This window comes from Canis lupus, chromosome 21 (assembly GCF_048164855.1).
Source record: "Canis lupus baileyi chromosome 21, mCanLup2.hap1, whole genome shotgun sequence".
Classification (NCBI taxonomy): domain Eukaryota; kingdom Metazoa; phylum Chordata; class Mammalia; order Carnivora; family Canidae; genus Canis; species Canis lupus.
Window position 1 is genome coordinate 39,903,790 of NC_132858.1, and position 20,039 is coordinate 39,923,828.

Consider the following 20,039-nt stretch of genomic DNA (forward strand, 5'->3'; position numbering starts at 1 on the left):
AGGCAAGTCTCAAATGTGTGACTGGTAAGTTTGGGAGTAAGATGACGGACCACAAAGCAAAACTATAACCCACACAAGTTGTAATTTAATAGAACATCACCGCTGAAGCAAAACCACATTTCATGCGTTTTTATCATGGGTAGTACTAAAGTACAATCCATTAAGGAACTGAATGGCTAATTAGATTAGTATAACAGCTTGTAAAACAAGGCATAAAAATTGCATTTATATAGTTAAGGGACTCTGAGTCCAAATGATAAATGATCATCATGGGGAAAAGGATGTAAATCCCAGGCCCTGAGGTCCCCGTGTGTTTCCTGGGCTTTCGTGTCTTCTCACCAATGTTGAACAATGTCAACAGAAATCCTTCTAAACAAGTGGCGGTGGATATGACATGAGATATCTTTACAAAGGTTCTTTTCTACACCCATATGAAAGGAATCCATGGACTGTCTTGAAAGGGGCCAGAGTTTTAGAGTTTTTGTCAGAATGAATTTCCATAAGGTTTTCTGGGTGTTTTCTCACATTGAGCTAGCATGAGGCCCATTCCTAACACCAGTCCATTAGTGTGATTTCATCAACTTAAAGTAAGATATCTAGTGTTTGAGTTGTTAAGTAAGAAGTTATGGTGTCAGGGGAGTTCCTGTGTTGAAGGATTCTAAATAATTTGGAATCATTTTTCTAAAATTCGAAAAAATTATTAAAAGGAGGTGAACATCTAAGATGTTTACCTCCTCTGTGCAGCCCGTTGTATCAGTAAATCATATTTTAAAAAATTCTCTAAGCTGTATTTGCACTTTACTTTCATATTTTGGAAACTTGAGAGGGCCCAGTTGAGGGTCTAATGGCAGTCTTTATATTGCCTAGGCACAATTCCTTGCTCCACACACTCTCTGGGCAGGCAAGCCCATGATTTTAATTTCCATGCAAAAGGCTATAAATGCCACACTTCCTCTGAGTTCCTCATGGCTTTCTAACCTCCCATCAAATATTTCTTCTTGCCCATCCCCAGGATTATCAGGATCAAGATGCCCGCACTGTACAGCATGATGACTATAGTTAATAATACTGTACTGCATATTTGAAAGCCGTTAAGAGAGTAGTTCTCATCACAAGAAGAAAATTTTGTAAACGTGAGGTGATGGATATCAACAAAACTTATTGGGATGATCATTTTGCAAGACATACAAATATTAAATCATTACACGGCACACCTGAAGTTATTATAATATTATACATCAAATACACCTCAATTTAAAAAAGATCTATATGGAAAAAAAAAAGATTTATATGTCCAGAGTGAATTCATCAACTTCTATGAACTTGCTCCTCCTTGCTTCCATGAATGGCACTGCTGTCCACTCAGCTGCCCAAATCTTGTCCTCACCACCTGCTATTCCCTCATCATCTCAATTGGTCCTGAATCTTCTCCATTCCTTCATAAAAATCTCTATAATCCAACCACATTGTCCCCTCAGTCTGGACTTCCATTACCAGCCTACCTGCACTTTCTCCCTTGTATCCCATCCTCCACCTCAAAGGTGTACTTAAAAAATCTAATCTGATTGTTGGATTTATTTGGAGCAATTCAGTGACTTGCTACACCTTCAGGATAAAGTTCACACTCTATAGCAGCTTGAAAGATCTTCAAGGTTTTGTCACTGGCCACATCTCCAGACTTCACTATCACAAGTCTCAACTCAAAATCTGTTGAGAACTAATTTGAACATTGTCTAAGAGCTTTGTGCTCTCACTGTATGTATTCTTTATGTATGTGATTTCTGATCCTAGAAACACTATTCCTCCCACCCGGTCAACTTTAAATTATCTTTTGGTCTCTTCTTAGATCACTATCTGAAGAATCTTCCTAATTCCTTGAGACTGGATTTGGTATTGTATATTGTACTTCTGGAGCTCCAAACTTCCCCAGCAAATCACAGAAATTGTATTGCTTTGTATTTGCATGTTGACCCGTCTAACTACCCCCACTAAGCTGACAGCCACGTGAAAGGAAGAAACATATTTGCCTTTCTGTGGTTATATTCTCTACTGTTCAGCCCAGGACATGGCACAGTGATTCCTTAAGGATACTTATTAAATGGATGAATAAATGAATGTTTTTTGTATCAATGACTTCCCATCCTTACAAGAGAAGGTAACATAAATAAGCATATTACTTATTCCTTTACTAGTGGATTTGGTAAGAATAGTTATCTTTGTCTAATTTGGTTTATTAAGCTTTAGGTGTCGGAGGGAAGGAGAAGAAACAAAAAAGAACTCAAACCTTAACTGTAGCTCCTGGGAAAAAAAGCCAGTTGCCTGTGTCTACTGGATCAAGAGTGTCTTCTAAAATGACTTGTTTGTGAGCTGAGTTGATGATCAGGATGTTATCTAAGGCCCAGCAGGCTTCATACACTTCGCCTACATGGAGACTTTCTTGCTTCCACTGAAACTGGACGTTCTCCCCTTTGGCGTCTTCAGGAAGGTAGAGGATATGGATGGTTGTGCTGACATTGGAAGGGGCTCTGCAACATACAGTGAGATAGGAATTGGTGCCATATCTTAAAGTGCTATATAATAAATGAACAAAAAAGTTCAACAGTATCCATTTCTTCTTTTTTGTAGATCAATTTTGTTTTCTAATTAAAATTGTAGTTTCATTATCTTAATAGTATATGTATTGCAGATTAAATACTCATAATCCCTTAGCCCTCAAATCTTTTAGTATATGCTGATGATTAAGATGTTCATATTAAGTGATGACAGTTTAAACATTAAATGTCTTCAAGAGCTCTTCTTTTAATGTAAGGCAGACACTGAGTATATTCAAGCCAGTAAAGGAATAATTGAAGAGACAATGGCATACACTTTATGGGTCCTGTAAAAAATCAAAGTGTTTCCAGCATAGTTTTTTGCATGTGGCAGAAAATTGCAAAAACTCAAATAATCTCACAGTTAATTTTATTTGATACTAAAAAGAAAAAAAGTAGAAAGACTATAAACTTATCTTAATTTTGATTCTTTCCTTCAAATTTTGTATCTATGAGAGACTACTATATGCTATTACATAATCTGTGTTTAATAACTTATTTCTAGTAACCAGATTCATTTTTATTTGCTTTGTTTATATCGATGCGCGTTTTGCCATGAAAATTAAACACTCTATGTAATTCTTCACAACTTCATGCAAATAAATCTTTAAAAGCTTGATATGATTTAACATGATTTTTATAGTTAGAATCTAGGTCCTTCTGCTGCTATATGATAAAGTATTTTTATTAAATATTTTATTCTACCTAAGTAGAAACCTGCTGTAGCAAAAATGATTGCTTTAGCCAAGATTAAAAGTGGTTCTAAAATGCAAACTAGTAGCACCCTGGGCTTACTATTAATCAGTTTTGAAAGGACCATAGAAGAGACATATTTTTCACTCCCCAATGAAGCACACAGATTTCCAAAGAATTGTCAGTGTAGGTTATAGGTGCTGTACCTTACCTTTAGGGGTAACCAATTGCCTTTTAAAACAATATTTCATAATGACTATGTTTTTAGCTTCAGAAAGAATTTAAATAAATGAAAATGGTATATTTCAGTTTTAGGAAGTGATTGAAAGTATGTTCACTCTGACACTCTGATCACTTCTGGTAAGGAAAATTTGCATTCATGAGCATGATAGCTTGGAGCATGGTCTAAAATTGAAAGTCACATTTAGTGAAAAACCAAATGGAGTCAGCTGAATGTGATGTTCATATGTTGTAATTAAATGTATACAAAAAAAAAAAAAAGGCTTATGGTAAGAAGTTACCATTCTAGAGAAGAGGGTTTAATGAAGGACTAGAGTTTTGAGTTATAATGATGGATCAGATTTCAAGTTTGATATAAAGAAAAAGGCTAACAAGGAAAAAAATATGTATATATTCACTATTCATCATATCAAAAATATGTAGCTGTTTTCCAGCAAAAATGCCTACTACAATTTACCTAAACTATGATGTATTACTACTGGATAGAGAAAAAATGCAGGTATGGATAAAATCTTCAATATGCTGCCTTGTTTAAAGCCATTTATATAAATAAGTATTTAATATGAATCTATTTTCATAATAACTACTAGAAATTAGAAAGAATAGGAAGATGCTGTTATAAAATTGATACAGCATGTCAGAGCTTGGCTTGTACCAGGTCCTTATGAATTATATGGGTATCCTGCCTCAGAGAGACATGGTCTATTAAAACCCATGAGTTGGAGTCACTTTTCTCAGTTTCTGGGTGGGGTAGACCTTGAACATGTGGCAATTTTTAAAATTTGAAATATTGCTGGAAACTTTAGGCAGATTGGTTTAGTTTTAAAGACTAAGAACCTAATATATACTCTTCTTCCCTAAATAAACTTCAATTCTTTCAATATAGAAATATGGTAGGAAAACTAGTGTGTGAAGAAAGAAAACTGATGGAAAACGTTCTATGTGAATTATGCTAATATTAAGAACTAAACCAATCAGATTAACTACTTTATAAAAGTTCAAATCAGTCTTTTTTCCTTTAAATATCTTACCAGACCTGAAATTAAGCATCAATTTTGAATTGTTTTATGATTTAAACTTTTCGGAAGTTATAATTTGAGTTTTGCTAATTTAACCATATTTTTTCAACTTGAGTGAGCTTCTTCTTTAAGCATCCTACTTCATTTTCTTACAGAGGGATTTTTTTTTAAAATAAAGAAAATGTAATAAAATAGCTATAAATTGCATCACAATTATGATAATAGAATTTTAGAACCTGCCTATGAGAAGTTGGAGGGGGAATTGACAGAACTAAAGATTAGATGCAAAAGCCCCAGTGGCTATGAACTCATTACCATCCCAGACCGGGAGGAATTTATGTGGTAATCTCATATATTCCTAGGCCTCCAAGCCAACCCATAGCCAGGCCACCTAGAGAGCAGAATGATGATATTTTGTGGAGGATTCCATCATAAAGGTTATTCTCCCAAATGTGCTTTTACCAAAAATGGTTTGTTACAGCTACTATGAACCGTGGGAGGCTCTGAATGGAAAATGACTCTTTTAACAATACTTCTTCAAATAAGGCAGAGAGTCATATGTGCAGGCAGGTAATTCAGGGTAATTAAAAACCAGAATCCTTTTAACCATGAAGAGTAAAATCGGTGGTAGAATGAAGGCAAACAGGGAAGTAGAAACCCACCTATGTCAGGATTTATGAAACTACTTTAAATGATAACAAACCTAATTCTCTCAAGCTGAATCCAGTCTGCGGTATTATTCTTGGCATAGGACATGGTGATGCTGGGGTCCGAATAACTAAAGCGACACGAACCCGAGCCTGTAAAGAGCAATAACATTAAGTTTCAAAGTTAAAAACACTGTAATTGCATATTATCCTTCTTCATAAATGTGAGATAATTTTGTAACCATTTAAATATTTATTTATTTGCTTCATCATTCCTCCAACTATGCTGAAATTTCTTGTGATTAGTTCTGATAAATACTATTTGATAAATCACTTTAGAAATCGGGAAAAAGGCAAAAAAACCTCTGCAGATTTCTTGGGAGATACAAAACTAAACCAAACTAAATTATAAAATAAATAATTCTATGCCAAGAAATATCTAAATATTCTAGAATAATTAATAATGCCATTATAGTTCTTGCAAGTTAATATTAGTTAATAGTGATTGCATTAAATGGTATATAAGTCATTAAATTGAACGAGGACGAAAAGTACCATTCTTCTGTGTGTTATTTAAATGATTAGACAGCATGTGAGAAACTAAAATACTGTGAAGAAAATTCAAGTACTAAATGAATGAGAACTATTAGATATGATTGATACTATTTTACGAGAGCCCACCATGAAAGATTTAAGAGACATTATTATGTCCCATTGTGAACATTTGGTGATTATTTCTCACTATGATTTTCCACACTGGAAATATGACCAAGGAAAGTTTTAAAACTCTGACAAGGATGTGTTTCTACACATTCAATGAATTCATATAATAAAACATAGCATGACTATCATTTCAAAGATCTTCTCAGAATACCCAAAACAGCCATGAAACATATGCCAGAAGTTTATTGTAACCGAATAGCAGGATTTTTTTCATACTATATTAAAAACAAATGAACTAACAGAAAAAGAAATAGTGCAATTTATGTTTAACTTTCACCCATCTGCTAGAGGAGCCTCGGTTTCAGCAAATGGCATCTGTTGACGGTTTTTACATTTGTAGTTCTCAGGAGTTCCAAGCTTTAATAGACTCATTTATTTTATTTCAGTGGTGTTTAGTACAACACCAGTTAGTTTGCAATCGCCAAAGCTGGCAATGTGCTAAAAGGCCAAAAGGCAGTTTTCCCAGATTTATTCTCACAGCCAAAACGTGGGTAGAAAAAGTATGAAAGAAAGGATATTCAAAGGACAGCTCCCCAGCAACCGTAAGCTCAAACACAAACCTACCTTATGCCATTTTGATCATTGCTAAATTTTACTTTTCATAAGCAGCTGCTTAAAATAAATATCAAGCTGCGAGGCTGCAATTGGAAGGGGCCAGGATTATATGGGACAAACTTTAAAACAAACAAGAATGAGGACTGGCTGACAATCTGTTTATTTCAAAACAAAGTTCAAATCAGCCTAAAGAATTGTAATGGCACTTCTGTGCCTCCCTCGTGTTGTGTTTACCATAAGCTCCTAAAAGCAAATGGAGAAGGTGAATCCCTGAAAAAGGAACAGGTAAAGCGAATGATAGCCAAACATGTGCCTTACAGAAGGCAATTCCTTCAAACTGTTTACCAATTAAGACAGAAGGACAGCTGATAAGCATGAGAATACAAATGTGTTCTAGTGTGATGACAAATATGACTTCTCTCCTATTTCCTTAAGCCGGCATCTCTAGGTTGGGGAATTCAGTTCATTATGTACCTATAGAACATAGGCACCTGGCAGGTGACTCATTTTTCCTAGGCCATTTACTCATTACATTCTTGCATACCTAAAATCTTTATAAATCCATCTTCTCCTCAGCACTGTCAGTAAGACCCTCATTCGCTCCTGCCAGGACACCGCAGTGGTCATTTTGGCCTCCCTGTCTCCAGCCTCTCACCTCCTTCTCTAGCTACACGGCTGCCAGTGCTCTTCCTACAAGTAAACTCATAATCGTATTACCTCCCTGCCTGTAATCAAACCTTCAACAGTTCCTCAGTACCCTCAGGATAAAGCTGTGCTTCTCCCTGCCGTGAGACAAAGATGCAGAGCTCCTAGAGATCAGATGTGCACCCCGGAAAAGAGAACTGAAGAAGAAGGCCCTGAGCTGGAAGTAGAGCCCCCAACAGAACCAGTGGCTTTGGCTATCTGCATCGCCCTGAGCCCCAGCCCAAAATCCCATTCCAAATGGTACCAGTTCAATGGGTAAATGATCCCCCACTCCCACTCTGGATGTAGTTGTTCCACATACACTGGGTACCATTTTTCTTCACATATTCCCTTCTGAATTGCAACCCCACTGTCACACAGACTTCAGCCAGAAGATTGAGATTTTCCTTGCCCAGCTTGACAATGGTTACTGGAGTCTATTTGGGATGAGGGGAAGAGTTAATCAATGTCCATGTGCACAGGTGGCTAATGGCACCCCCAATTCCCTGCCGCCATTTGCTGGGATGCAGAGCTGTCACATGCCTCAAAGCACCTTTCACACAGTGAGGAGGGCAATAATGACCAGGGGCCATCTGCAACGGGTACTTCTTTCTTTCTCCTCTCCTTTCTTTCTCGTCTTAAGTCAAAGATCTTTAACTGCCAACACTGAAATTTAAAACTGTTGGTGGGAATGTGAACTGGTGCAGCCACTCTGGAAAACTGTGTGGAGGTTCCTCAAACAGTTAAAAATAGACCTGCCCTACGACCCAGCAATTGCACTGTTGGGGATTTACCCCAAAGATACAGATGCAATGAAACGCCGGGACACCTGCACCCCGATGTTTCTAGCAGCAATGGCCACGATAGCCAAACTGTGGAAGGAGCCTCGGTGTCCAACGAAAGATGAATGGATAAAGAAGATGTGGTCTATGTATACAATGGAATATTACTCAGCTATTAGAAATGACAAATACCCACCATTTGCTTCAACGTGGATGGAACTGGAGGGTATTATGCTGAGTGAAGTAAGTCAGTCGGAGAAGGACAAACATTATATGTTCTCATTCATTTGGGGAATATAAATAATAGTGAAAGGGAAAATAAGGGAAGGGAGAAGAAATGTGTGGGAAATATCAGAAAGGGAGACAGAACGTAAAGACTGCTAACTCTGGGAAACGAACTAGGGGTGGTAGAAGGGGAGGAGGGCGGGGGGTGGGAGTGAATGGGTGACGGGCACTGGGTGTTATTCTGTATGTTAGTAAATTGAACACCAATAAAAAAAAAAAAAAAACTGGAAAGGAAAGTAAACCCAAATGTCAAATTCAAAATACCCTCTTGTTGCAGATCCATTTTCTTCCCCTCAGATCTCTTCCAATGTAATCCTTCCCTCTAAAGTAGCAAATGTGTAAGTGTGCAAAGAAGTGCTAAAGGAGGGAAGATAATTCAGGATCATGGTTATACAAGTACATCTGATAGCCACTGATGGACTTTCACTGGTCTAAAAATCCAAACACTTTCTTTGGTTCCTGACAGGCAAATGAGGAAAGTCCATATGTTTTCATTTCTGTCCATGGCAAGGGTACAAGCAACCTATGAAGTGATTAAGGTTTGTATTCATAAATAAAATTAACAAAATTTTAGGATTTATTGAGGATCCCAATTCAACACTCTAAGAAAACTGACTCTCACATAGAGCTACACATACAAAGATTACTGAAATTACCTACAGTGTGGGGGAGGACAGGATATTTTGTGTTAAAGGCACTTCATTAATGTTATTTCCAGCTGTTCTTGGCTGTCAATTCTTGATTTTAAATTGACAAATAAATTGATAAATGACAAAGATAAACCTACAGTTATTTATAATACCTGTCATTTACATTATTATTGGTTATTTAGTGAACCCCACGGTATACAATGGTGGATACTTTTACTAAAAATATTTCTAGCCTATTATTGTCTTACAGGTGGTCCTATGGATTAAGAAACATATGCACTGCAACATAAACACAAGCCATTTTTACTCTTCTGCTAAAGCAGATATCTACATAATGCCCCGCAACTACCTTGCAATAAAACAGCCCTTCACTAATGATATCTTGAATTTGTACTATTGAATGCGTGCCCATGAGCTATTTTTAAAACTTGCTTTGTGTTATCAAGTTAATAAAACTACTGGATTATTTTTTTTTAATTTTCAGAATTTTAACATAAAATGGTAAGTCTGAGTTCATTCTTATTAGGTTAAGAATGCAATGCATACAGTTAAGAGAAACAGAAACACAGACAGTAATGTCCTCATCTTTTTGCCCACAGATCTACCTGTTATTCTCTACCTGATCTACCTATATTCTCTCTCCATTGTTCCAGTGTTTTCTGCTTCCTTCCTGTTGTAGCAGATGAAGTGTTTCTGTTCTAATCAGTGTGAACTTCCTTGTATGGTCTAGATCCCACCTCCTCTTCGCTCCTTAAAATTTCCCCTTTCTTTGTCCTGCATCATCCATCTCTCCCCATGAGTTTCTTGGATCATTCCTATCATCATATAAACATCATAGAAACATACAGAACATCTCCCATCTTACAAAAACAAAACATTTTCTTGATGTCACCTTTCCTTCTGCTCCTTTTCATTCTATTTTTGCTCCACTGTACAGCAAAACCCCTCAAAAGGGTGTCCAGTGATTGTCGGCACATCTTCACATCCTATTCTCTCTCCCCACAACTGCCACCCTCTTTCCAGGCTCCTGCTCTCAAGCACTAACCTGAAGCTCACTGCAGGGTCCATGTTGCCAAATCAACAGACCCCAAATTCAAGTTACTTGAGTTCTTTGCAGGATTTGTCAGTTGACCTCTGCCTTTTCCTTGGGTAGTTTCTTCCCTTGGCTTCCACCTCCTTCATTTCCTGTTTCCTTCTTGACCTCAAACTGGCCTTTCTCTTCTCTTACCTACACTGCCTCCTTTGATGATCTTTCTCACTTTCAAGGCTTTAAATAACATCTACCACAGACAATACCCTGGATTATACCTCCCATGAGGTTCACACTTGCAGATCCAAACTGCTATTTATCATCCCTAATGAACATCTCAAACTTACTATATCAAAATTGGAAGTACTGGTTTTCCACTTGCTGAATAGCTACTAGTCTTTTCATTTCAAATGAAACCACCCCACAGGCTCAAACAAATGGATGAAAAAAAAAACCCTGGTAGTCATCCTTGATTGCCTCACGCCCCACTTCAGCTCATCAGACTGTGCTGAGAGTTCTGCTTCCAAAATGTAGTTTTGCTTATGTCCCTCTCGACTGCTCCACCTCAGTCAAATCATGAACATGTCTTGGTTGTTTGCTTGCTCTCCTTTATCCTCCTGTGATCCATCATCCTCACAGCAGTGTGGGGGGGTGTCTTTTAAAAACAAAGGAGTCTTTTAAAATGTTTTAACAATTATACTGTTCCCTGCCTAAAACCATCTCAAGGCTTCTCACGTGCTAGGAACAAAAAGATGAGCTCCTCATCTTGATACACGAAATCCTTCACGATCTGCTGACTCGTACACGTTCAAACATCCCTGTACCACTCTGCCTCTCATTTACTATGTTCCAGCCATAAAGTACTCTGGACTTCTTTTCTCTTTCCTGACACTCCATCACCCCAGGGCTTCTGCGTTCCTTCTCACTGCCTGAAACTACATTTATTATGTCAATTTCCTCATACCCTATTGTCTCCTCACTCCATTCATATCTTCCCCCCCACCCAATTTTCCCCTGCCTGGATCCCTCTTCTCCCTCAGGTTATCTGTGCAAATAATCCCTCCTCAAAGAAGCCTTCTCTGAGCACTCAATCCAAAGAAGTCTTTCCCAATCACTAATCATCCTCCATCTTATCACTCAGCTTTGTATTGTTCATAGTAGGGATCAGTATTTAAATTTATTGTGTTTAATCATTTACTTGCTCAACATCCATATCCTGTTAGGATGCAAACTCTGTCAGAGTAGGAACTGTATCTGTCTTGCCCATTACTTATGTCCCTAGTATTCATAATGATGCTTGGTACACAGTAGGAGCTCAATAAACTCTGGCTGGATCATGAATAAATTTGCTATAATTTATTTACTTTAAATTCGCCATTTCTTCACTTTTATTGAGGTATGTTTCTACTAAAAAAGGGAACTGCAAGGGTGTCTGGGTTGCAGTCAGTCAAGTGTCTGCCTTCGGCTCAGGTTATGATCCTGGGGTCCTGAGATTGAGTCCTGTGTCAGGCTCTCTGCTCAGCAGGAAGCCTGTTTCTCCCTCTCCCTCTGCCTGCCACTCCCCCTGCTTGGGTTCTCTTGCTCCCTGTCAAATAAATAAACAAACAAACAAACAAACAAACAAACAAACAAACAAACAAATAATCTTTTTTTAAAAGGGAATTACAAGAGGAGTTGAGACTTAAGAACTTTTTTTTTTTTTTTTTTTTTGAGACTTAAGAACTTTTGACTTTACTTCAAGAGTCAAAGTGAAAAGACACTTGGGTGGCATGACAATCATGCTTTAGGATACCTGAACTGCTTATTTCCTCAACCACAGGTTAACTATGGTACTGTTGCACAGTCACCCAGGTAATAATTCCCCCAAATTAATTAGAATATGCCTTAAGAAGATTTAACTGGTTCTATAATCCAGTCCGCTTTTGGAATAAAAATATCAGAGACAAATTACACCAGTAATTATACTCCATTTTTGTCAGCCAGATAAAGTAATGTGAAGAATAATGATAGCCAGATGAGTTATTTTGCTTATTACTAAAGCCTTATTATAATGGCCCAGCATAATTGAAAATAAGCAATTTGCAAAGTCATACAAGGTAGTCATAAGCCATGTAGAGTATTACCCCCAAGGCACGAGTTCTGACCTCTCCACCAGGAATGTTTCTACTGCATGAAAAAGTTTCTTAAGTGCAATATCTTCTTGATTGTGACATTATCTTGTCTAAGTTGATTTGTTTTGTTTCTGTTGGAATATTTGAAAAGATTAACACAATGTTCTTTCTTTTTTTTTAAGAGAGAGAGAGAGCATGGTGGGAGATGAGACAGAGGGAGACAGAGAATCTTAAGCAGGCTCCATGCCCAGCGTGCAGCTCAATGTGGGGCTCGATTCCACAACCCTGAGATCATGACCTGAGTTGAAATCAAGAGTCAGACATTTAACTGACTGAGCCACCCAGGCACCTCAAACACACTGTTCTAAGGGAGAAAAAACATTTTACATTTAGGAACAAACTTAATACAATTGTAACCTTACAGAAAAATGTTACTTTAAAAAACAAAAAGCTTATTTATTTTTTCAAGTGATCTCTACCCCCAATGTGGGGCTTGAACTCACAACCCCAAGATCAAGAGTCACATGCTCTTCTGACTGAACCAGCTAAACACACTGAAAAATGTTATTTTTAATTGTAATGTTATGGATTAATGAGAAAATCTTTGATGGTAGGTGCATGTTAATGTGTCACATAGGGTTTTTGAAAAACATTTATTTATTTGAGAGAGAGAGAGAGAGAGAGAGAGAGAGAGAGTGGGAGGAAGGGCAGAGGGAGAGAAAATTCTAAAGTAGACTCCCTGCTGAGTGAGGAGCTAGATGTGGGGCACCATCTCACCACCCTAAGATCATGACCTGAGCTGAAACCAAGACTTGGCCACTCAGCTGACTGAGGCACCCAGGTATCCCTGTGTTATATAGGTTTAAACATACCTTATTTAATTAGTCTTATGAGGGAAGTCTACAAGATAATAAATTCAGTGTTTGTTAGCATTACTAATAATTCTATATAATTTTTTTGACTTTACTTTTTAGAGTGAAATCTCCTCTGACACAACATATCTTTCAGAGAGGAAAGTATGCACATGGGCTAGGAGAGGATGGGGTACTCAGGCTACCAGGGTTGCAATCTGGGCTTAGATACTTCTTAGCTTTGTGACCTTGGGCACGTCACAGATTCCATGTTTGTAGAATGTAAATAATAATAGCAATCTCTCCACAGAATTGACGCAAAGATTAAGGAGCTAACACATGAAACATGCCTAGAAGACAGTTCTTGGCCCATACTATTTAACAGATTCTAGCTATGATTCAATATTTTTTGTTTCACTTCAAAAATTCATTTATCTTAGAAAAAGGAGCACATTTCTGACCATACTTGTTCACAGGCTAAATATTAAGTTGAATTACTGCTTATCAAATAACTTACAGTGCATTTTTCCTATGGCTTCTTTTTTGGGGGGGTTATTTCCAGGCTCTTTAGTGGAAATGCTATACATTCAACACAGAAATAAAAACTGAGACCAAAATGAGTAAACTACTTGTGTGTTAGTATCACTGGTAAATGTATTAGTGGGGAAGAGAAGAATCCACCTGATAAGAAAAAGAAGGTGCTCTGGGAGAAGGGTAGTAAGACAAATTAGTATAAGGTCCATATAATTGCTGGAGTGGAGTTGAAATTTTGATTTTACAGTTCCTAGCATCCAAACAAAACAGAAAATCTGATCAGCGTTTCAGTAGCACTCATGAAGAAAAAAATTCTAATAACTTGAAAGAACAATAGTGGTTGCTACGAACAGGTTAGGTGCCACTATGCGCACGCCTCCTTTACAAATAAGGAGTGTTCTGGGGAGGGGTTAATGGGGTTCAGAATTAGATAAACCAGAATCACACTTTCACCACTTCACTGTACTGCTTCTGGTGAACAAAAACACACTTTAAAAAATAGTTCTTCATTTTCACATGGTCACAACAGGTTGGGAGAAGCTTCTGTACTGTTTCTTCTACTCAGGCTTCTGATCTGAGGCCATAATGGCCTTTTTTTGGTACAGAGAATAAAACTTAAAGGAATGAACCACCTTTAGCCTAAATATCATGCCTGTTACTAACTAGGCTCTCAGGTTCTATAATAAGAGATGATTAGTGAAACTGCACTAAATAAAAAGAAACAATCTGTTGGGGTGCCTGGGTGGCTCAGTCAGTTAAGTGTCCAATGCTTGATTTCTGCTCAGGTCACAATCTCAGGGTCTTGAGATCAAGCCCTGGCATTGGGCTCTGTATTCAGCGGGGAGTCTGCTTGAGATTCTCTCTCTCCCTCTCCCTTTCCCTCTGTCCCTACCCCCTCCTCACAAATAAATAAATAAATATTTTTTAAAAAGGAAGAAAGGTCATGTTTGCTTGGGTATCACTTTCTCTACAGGTGCCCTGAACATCCCTCTCCTTCCCTTGCAGCCACATAAACCTCTGGACCCTTCTCCCGTGTATATTTTAAATCGATACCTTTCCTTTACCTTCACCACTACCTCCTTAGGTCATCTTTCTCCCCCAGATCAATGGGATAACCTTGTGACTAGGTTTTCAGACCACACACAAAAGGTTAACCTTCTTCCAAAGAGTTTCTTTGTTGTTTGCTTTCAAATCTATAGGAAGGCATTTCAAAGAGATTTTTTTAAAAAATAGATTTATTTCAAAAAAGCAATATCCTAACATTTCTCAATTTAAAATATTTTAATTCTGTGAAAAGCATTAACTTGATATAATAGTGCAATTGGGATTAAATTTAAGATACCAGGCAATTCACATCTATATTCTAAATAACAAATTCCAAAATAACTTATAAATCTGTTTCTGAAATAAACATTTACCATAAAGAAATCATAAATACTTATAAGTGTCAAATAGTATCTATTACTTTTTAAAATTAAAAGAATTAAAATAATGGCAAAGCTTAGTTTTCTATGGTTGCCTCCTTTTACTGTTAGAGATCCTCATCACTGTAATTCAAACAAATACTTCACTGTAATCTTAGTCTGACCTATGAATCATTTACCTCAATTTAAAGTTACAACTGAAATTGGTATCAATTTCTACCCCTGGTTATATTTAAATAGTACTATCCCTAGTATCATTTAGAAAAAAAGAGACAAGTAACTTTCTACTTTGTTATACGGAGCCAGGCCAAGATTATTAATCTATCAATCAACCAATCAATGAGTCAACCAATTATCAGAAGTATTTCTCATGTCAGAGATACATGTGAACTTAAAAACCTAGCTAACTTTCTTGTGATAAAGTCCCATTTCTCTTGACTTCGGCTGTCATTCAGGAAAAAAGCAGAAAATGCATACCCTTTAAGCAACCTTTACCATTTAGGAAGTAAAATAACATTTAGTCCTCACATTTACATAAGGCTCTTGTGGTGACACAACGGCAGTCCACATGGCTCTTATGTTGGCTGTTCCTTTTGCCAGGCTAACTCTTTTACACAATTCAAGCCTCTGCTCAATGGTTACACTCTTAGAGACCTTTTCCCAGCCACCTCCAATAAAATGCTACTCCTCTCTTGCTGAAACCCTGATGTACTTTCTTCATCACATTTATTACTTGCTGACATATTCATTCGTTCAGTGGTTGCCTCCCCTCATCAGAATGCCAGCTCCATCTGGGCAAAGGTCTTGTCTCACAAATCCCATCGCCCCAATGTCTTGATTACTACTTCACATAGAAGAGGGCCTCAGTGAATAGTTGTTGAAAAAGTGAATGAAAGGGTGCCTGAGTGGCTCAGTCGATTAAGCATCTGACTCTTGATTTCAGCTCAGATCATGATCTCAGGGTTTTAACAGCAAGTTCCACATTGTGCTCTCCACTGAGTATGGAGTCTACTTGAGATTCTTTTTCTCTCTCTGCCCTCCTTCCCTCTAAAATAAATAAAAATCTATTAGAAAAAGAAAAAAGTGAATTAAATAAATCTAGAAGTCAGTTAAACTCAAGGAAGAAAGTCATTTGGAAATACAATGATACCATTATAAACTTAAAAAAAATTTATTTAAAAAATTTAATATTTTTCTTCATCTCTCTTCCATTATTATGTATTAAATATTTGTATTAAAGTATAATTTTTAAAAAAGATTTTATTTATTCATGAGAGACACACAGAGAGAGGCAGAGACCCTGTATTAAAGTATGATTAACATGTAGGTTATACTACTTTTAGGTATAAAATATAATAACAATTCTATATATTACTGTGTTCATCACAGTATATATAGTTTTATTATCTTTTTTGGTACACTTCTTAGCATATTAAAGAAATAGGGTTGACTTACAGTCTTGGTCCACCAACACAGAGACTGACATTCTTTTATAAAAAATTTATTTTAGAGGGGCACCTGGGTGGCTCAGTGGTTGAGTGTCTGCTTTTGGCTCAGGTTGTGTTTCCAGGGTCCTGGGATTGAGTTCTGTATTGGGGTCCCCACTGGAAGCCTGCTTCTCCCTCTGTCTATGTCTCTGCCTCTCTCTGTGTGTCTCTCATGAATAAATAAATAGAATCTTTAAAAAATAAATTTATTTTAGAGAGAGAGAAATAGAGAGATAGCATAAGTGGAGGGAGGGGCAGAGGGAGAGAGAGAATCTCAAGCAGACTCCCTGCTGACCATGGAGTTCAACAACTCTGGGCTCCATTCTATGACCCTCAGGTCATGAGCTAAGTTGAAATCAAGCATTGGACACTTAATCAACTGAGCCACACAGGTGCCCCGAGACTGACACTCTTATAGGAAGAGCCAGAAAGGCAGCTCATTTGATCTCTCATGTTGAGATTTGTTTGGGTGACATTACATAGTTCACTTGATGTCCCTCTATTTAATATCTTTTCCTGGTGACAGAGCAAACTACAAGTTTAAGTTAACCACAGTTGGTTGAATAAAGATACGGTAAATTGATATTTCTTTGGGGGCTGCCTTAACTAAGACATCATAACCATATGTTCAGACAAAATGTATTCCTAGTTAACTCATAGTCTCTTTGGTTACCTAGTCCTAGGATTTAGGACCACTGTGGGAAGGTACTTAGAGTCATGAAGATAAAACACTCTCACTTTACAAACTAGTTGCCAGAAGCCCAGACAGCCTTCAGTGCTTGCCCAAGGTTATGTGGCAAGAAGGTTATATGGTCAACTGGCAGAGAAGGACTGTATGGCCTGACTCCCAATCCAGTGCTCTTTTCCCTTCCCTGTTTATACCAACAGCAAAAATCATTTGTCAATAAAAATGAGCTGTAACGACATGGAAACATGCTGTACAGTATTATAAGGAATACATGGGCTTAAAATATCTACATTATAAAATCCCTGAGATCTTACAGTTCATGCCTGAAAGAAGTAAGATACAGATTTTCAATTTGATAATGATCCTACACATTTAAGTGACATTATCAATAAGGAGTTAGGAAGGTCAAATGTTAATAATTACCCAAAAAAACCCCTCTGATCCAGAACCAGAATTCTCTATTTCCTCTATAGAAAATATTATAAAATTGTATTTGAAGAGAATATGCAGGAGAATATGCAGCCAAAAATTTCAGGGTAAAAAGTATTACAGAGCATTTCAGTTAGTCAACAAAGATGCTATATTTCTGGATTTGTGATTTGGGGGTACTGTTGGCTTCTAAAACTTTGTAATTTGTTGTGACTCCTGTTCTCATTCTAAATAAATGCATTTGCACCTAATTTTGAATGTGTGATTTTGTATGTTTTTCCTTAAAGAGATCCTAGCCCTGACCCAAAATTATATAAGCTTCAGATGTGGACTCACAGAACCTGGACCCACCCTGTGCAAGAGCACATACTTCTTGTTCCTTTCTGCATTTCATCAGTGTCCTAAAGCACAGAAGGTAGGTAACATAGTTCATTTCCCACTTTGCTTTGCATGGCACATTCAAGCATTAACTGTACTTTTTTTATTTTTTATTTTATTTATTTATGATAGTCACACACACAGAGAGAGAGGCAGAGACACAGGCAGAGGGAGAAGCAGGCTCCATGCACCGGGAGCCAGACGTGGGATTCGATCCCAGGTCTCCAGGATCGCGCCCTGGGCCAAAGGCAGGCGCTAAACCGCTGCGCCACCAGGGATCCCTGTTAACTGTATTTTAATGCAGGACAACGTTTAAAAAAAAGAATGAAAAGTTAAAATTTCTTCTCTTTCTACTTAAGGCAGATTTGGCTCAATTAAAACATTCTTAAAAGGAAATGATCACATTATAATGCATTAGGATTGATAAATGGACTTTTATTTTTTATTTTTTTAAAGATTTTATTTATTTATTCCTGAGACACACACACACACACACACACACACACACACACACACACACACGGGGGGTGGGGGGAGAGAGAGAGAGAGAGAGAGAGAGAGACAGGCAGGAGAAGAAACAGGTTCCATGCAGGGAGCCTGATGTGGGACTCAAACCCTGGTCTCCAGGATCATGCCCTGGGCCAAAGGCAGGCTCTAAACCGCAGAGCCACCTAGAGATCCTGATAAATGGCCTTTTAAATGATTGTTTTTTATGTTAGATGGGAGCTACTCACTTTCAGCCTGTGTTGAAGATGAACCTGAATGAAACCTACATTGATCTTCATGAACCTCAGAGGCTCAACAAACGTCCCAGAGAACCTGTAACTTCTGGGCCCTGCTTAACTTGAGTGCTTCTGTGCAATGCTGGCTGAGAAAATCTTCAAGTGCTGTTAGAGTTTATAATGCCAAGAATACAGGAGCACACAAGCAGGTAGCTATTGTATGCTAGTGCATGAAGCCCCTAGGAAACACACAGAAAACCTGTTCATTGTGCAAGAGCCCAGTCAGCATAGCATACTTGTATGAAGATCACAAATACCTCCTAGAGGCAGGAAGTCTCCCCAATTCACAAATGAACTTTCCCCCTTCCTTCCCATCTCTCTTGGGTGGTGCTATAAAAACAAAGAACTTTAAAAGTAGGTTAATTTGGTATAAAATCAAGGCCACCGAAAACACAAAAATATTAGTAATTTCTTCTATTAGGAATTGAAGATTTATTTCCTTTCTCAGAATAATACCCACACAGGTCCATAATCCCTTGAGGTAAGACAAATTTCATGATCCAAATTATTTACTTACATAATTAACATACGGATTTCACAAAGGTGATGTGGTGCATATACCACATATTACGCAACGTTCCCACCAAGGTCTGGGGCAACATTCTGCCATCAAACACATTAGTATTTCTGTAGTGAAATGCACGAAGATCCCATAAATAGTATAAATAAAGATTATAAATAGCTTTAAATTATTTCAAGTCAGGATTTGCTGACAGATGAATCCAGGTCATGTTAGGCTTTGCCATCATGTAAATTTTTTTTTTAATAGGCTTGTGGTTTTTTGGAGTTTTTTGTAATATGGAATTACAGATTAGGGATTGTGAGCCTGTATTTCCAGTAACTCTATTTCCTTTTACTCTTATGGTGGAAGGATAAATCATATGGTTTTAGGCTCCCAACGTCTGGGTCATTTTATTTTTATTTGGTTATGCCCTTCTCCACAAAAGCCTGGGACTTTTCAAAGTAAATCAGAGCAGAAACAATAGAAAGAGCTACTGTCCTCTCGGGAGGCTGCCTCTTTCCTCAAAGCTTCTGCCTGCAAAACAAGCTGCCTTTTAAAATGTCGCACAGAGCCATGGAAGGAGGAGAGAAGTGATCTCACAGAATTTATGGATGGGGACAAGCACTGCCAGAAATCATGCCTCCAGAGAGCAGAGCGGGAGCCCATAAATACTGAGCGCTTGAGGACTGCTTGGACGGGGCTCTGCTGAGAATCCCTGCCACTGCCATTACTCACCCCTCAGACCTCAGAGAGGAGCAGGGCTCCGGGAGCTACATGTAAACCACAGCATTTGATAGAGAAAGATCATAAAGTCAGGAAATGGATGCAATCTGGCTACTTAGAACTCCCTGCTATGGCTGGTACAAATCAGGATCAACACACCTTTTCATCTTTTCAGGGTAGACAAATGGAAGACAGGACCATTAACTCCAGGTTGTGGTGATGGAGAGAGAG

The 20,039-nt window shown here is 37.8% G+C and overlaps 1 protein-coding gene across 2 annotated transcripts in view; it reads right to left on the bottom strand.

Annotated features, from left to right (window-relative positions):
• RELN (reelin) overlaps positions 1-20,039 on the bottom strand; it is a 498,553-nt gene that overhangs the window by 215,738 nt on the left and 262,776 nt on the right. For both annotated transcript variants that reach the window (XR_012014160.1, XM_072791484.1), the window contains exons 9-10: positions 5,247-5,343; positions 2,285-2,525 (exon numbers count right to left, since the gene is read on the bottom strand). Coding sequence is in view for 1 of the 2 variants with exons in the window: in XM_072791484.1 (XP_072647585.1) it covers positions 2,285-2,525; positions 5,247-5,343 (338 nt within the window). In the remaining variant the exon portion in view is untranslated. The remainder of the gene's footprint in view (positions 1-2,284; positions 2,526-5,246; positions 5,344-20,039) is intronic.